The 2,581-nt window shown below is 42.3% G+C and overlaps 1 protein-coding gene across 1 annotated transcript in view; it reads left to right on the forward strand.

The window, feature by feature from the left end:
• The first annotated feature begins 512 nt into the window (after positions 1-512).
• Positions 513-2,581, forward strand: part of LOC102204441 (protocadherin alpha-6-like) — a 3,321-nt gene continuing 1,252 nt past the window's right edge. Inside the window, exon 1 of the mRNA XM_013910322.1 lies at positions 513-2,576. Coding sequence (XP_013765776.1) covers positions 610-2,576 — 1,967 coding nt within the window. The 5' untranslated portion in view covers positions 513-609. The remainder of the gene's footprint in view (positions 2,577-2,581) is intronic.

The following is a 2,581-nucleotide window of genomic DNA, read 5'->3' on the forward strand; positions in this document are numbered from 1 at the left end:
TTTTTTCCTGGATTAAAGCTGTGGCTAGAAGTTAAAAAGGTTGAAAGCATAACAAAAGAAATCACATTTTCAACTATGTCTATTTGTTGACTTATGAAGCCTGTTTATGTTATCATTTGTAATTTGTTTAGAAATAACCAAGGCTCGGTTCTGAAAGTCTTTAAACGGCGTGTCCCTTGGTATAAGGTCAAACAAATAAGGAGTGCCTGCATCAACATAATGATACTCTCTCCATGGTTCTGAAATATGTGGCGATTACATTATACTGTACTATTAGGATCTCACAATATAAAGAAAGAAGGTGTGAGTGACTCGATTAAGAACAAGTCTTATTATTTCAAACACAACAGCAGGATTTGATTGCATTCATTCCTTAACTGTAGTTACTTAAAATGACCATGGGGCGACAGTCTAGACCGTAATACCGCCGGCTGATCGCTGATGGTTGAAGGCCCCTCCCACAATAGAAGGATCATTTTGTCTGTGCTTTGTTAGAATGAGAGGCAGGACGAAGTGGGGAGGCTTGAGAAAAATGCACTGGCATTTACTTTAGTCTCACAAAATACATTTCGCCGCCAAAAAGCGAAAAACAGATCGACATAAGGATCTATGTTGTATGGAATTATGTATCTGCCGAGAAGAAAGGCGTCCTTCGGGATATATCTAATGCTTGTTGTCTTGGAGTATAACTGGGGAGCGGTATCCACTCAGCTCTCATATTCCGTGTCTGAGGAGGTGAACCTGGGGACTTCCGTTGGAAATCTCGCCAAGGATCTGAACCTAAATATACAGGATCTGGAGTCACGTATGTTTCAGATTGTTACTGGATCAAAAAGGAAGCATTTCGATGTAAATTTGAAGACAGGTTTTCTCTACGTGAGTGAGAGAATAGACAGGGAAGAGCTCTGCGCTAAAGCTACAAAATGCACAATAAACGTGGAGGCTGTGATAAACAATCCGCTGAAACTTTACCGTATTGAAGTCAATATTCTTGACGTAAACGATAACCCCCCGTCTTTCAGTGCCAAATCTCAAACTATAGACATTGCAGAGAGCGTGTTGCCGGGAGCTACGTTCCCTGTGCTGTCGGCTTACGACGCCGATGTGGGGAAAAATGGTGTTAACACTTACAAGCTGAACCAGAATGAACATTTTTCTTTAGCGGTGCACAAAGGGGACAGTGTTTCGGCAGAGATAGTTCTTCAGAGAGCGTTAGACCGAGAAAAGCAGGCTGTAATTAAACTCACACTGACGGCTATAGATGGAGGGACACCTATTAAATCAGGCACGTCAGAGATCATAATTAATGTGTTGGATATAAATGATAATATCCCAACTTTTAAAAAATCATTGTATAAAACAAGTATTAAAGAAAATGCACCATCAGGCACTACAGTAGTAACAGTGGCTGCAACTGATGCTGACGAGGGTGCAAACAAAGACATCGTATATTTACTTAATTCGAAAGATCAGGATCGTGTATTAGAAATCTTTGAAATTGATTTGGAAACAGGAATAATAACAGTTAAAGGAACTATTGACTATGAAACAAACCCTGCTTTTGAAATCCGTGTGCAGGCTACGGACAAAGGCCAACCTCCGCTAACAGCACAATGTAAAGTACTCGTAGAGGTGGTGGATCTAAATGACAATGCCCCCGACATCACCGTGACGTCACTGCTCAGTACAGTTAAGGAGGACGCTGAAAGTGGCACTGCTATTGCACTTGTTTCGGTTCTCGACGAAGACGGGGGCAAAAACGGTGAAGTCAAATGCGAGATATTGAATTCGGTCCCCTTTAAATTGGAGACAAATTATAAAAATTATTATTCTTTGGTCATTGGTGGCGTTCTAGACAGGGAACTTGTGTCGCACTACAATATCACTATTAAAGCTACTGATGAAGGCAGCCCCCCTCTCTCTAGCACCAGTGTAGTTACTATTCAGGTTTCTGATGTAAATGATAACGCACCTTTGTTTGGAGATACTGTAATTAATATATATGTGGCAGAAAACAGTCCTGTCGGGACTGTTTTAAAAACTGTATGTGCAACTGACGCTGACGCTGGCGAAAACGGGCAGGTGAGATATTCATTAGTCAGTGATAACGCAGGGCCGCTCTCTACAATGATCAGCATTAACTCAGAGACTGGAGGCATAGTCACTCTACAACCTTTTAATTATGAGGAGTTGAAAATGTTTCAATTTAAAGTCCAGGCCACAGATTCTGGTGTTCCTCCGCTCAGCAGCAACGTGACTGTTAAGGTCTTAATTCTGGATGCAAATGATAATAATCCAACAATTCTCGCTCCTTACTCTCAGCACGGCTCCGTTAACAGTGAGAGCATCCCCTATTCTGCTGAAGCGGGATACTTTGTGGCAAAGATCAGGGCTGTAGACGCAGACTCTGGATACAATGCGCTGCTCTCTTATCACCTATCTGAGCCCAAAGGAAACAACTTGTTCAAGATCGGAACCAGCACCGGGGAGATCAGGACTAGGAGGAGATTGAGTGACAATGACCTCAAAACTCACCCCTTGGTGGTCTTGGTCTCTGATAACGGAGAACCCTCCCTGTCAG

Source organism: Pundamilia nyererei, unplaced genomic scaffold (assembly GCF_000239375.1).
Source record: "Pundamilia nyererei isolate P.nyererei 1_Seehausen unplaced genomic scaffold, PunNye1.0 scaffold00001, whole genome shotgun sequence".
Lineage (NCBI taxonomy): Eukaryota > Metazoa > Chordata > Actinopteri > Cichliformes > Cichlidae > Pundamilia > Pundamilia nyererei.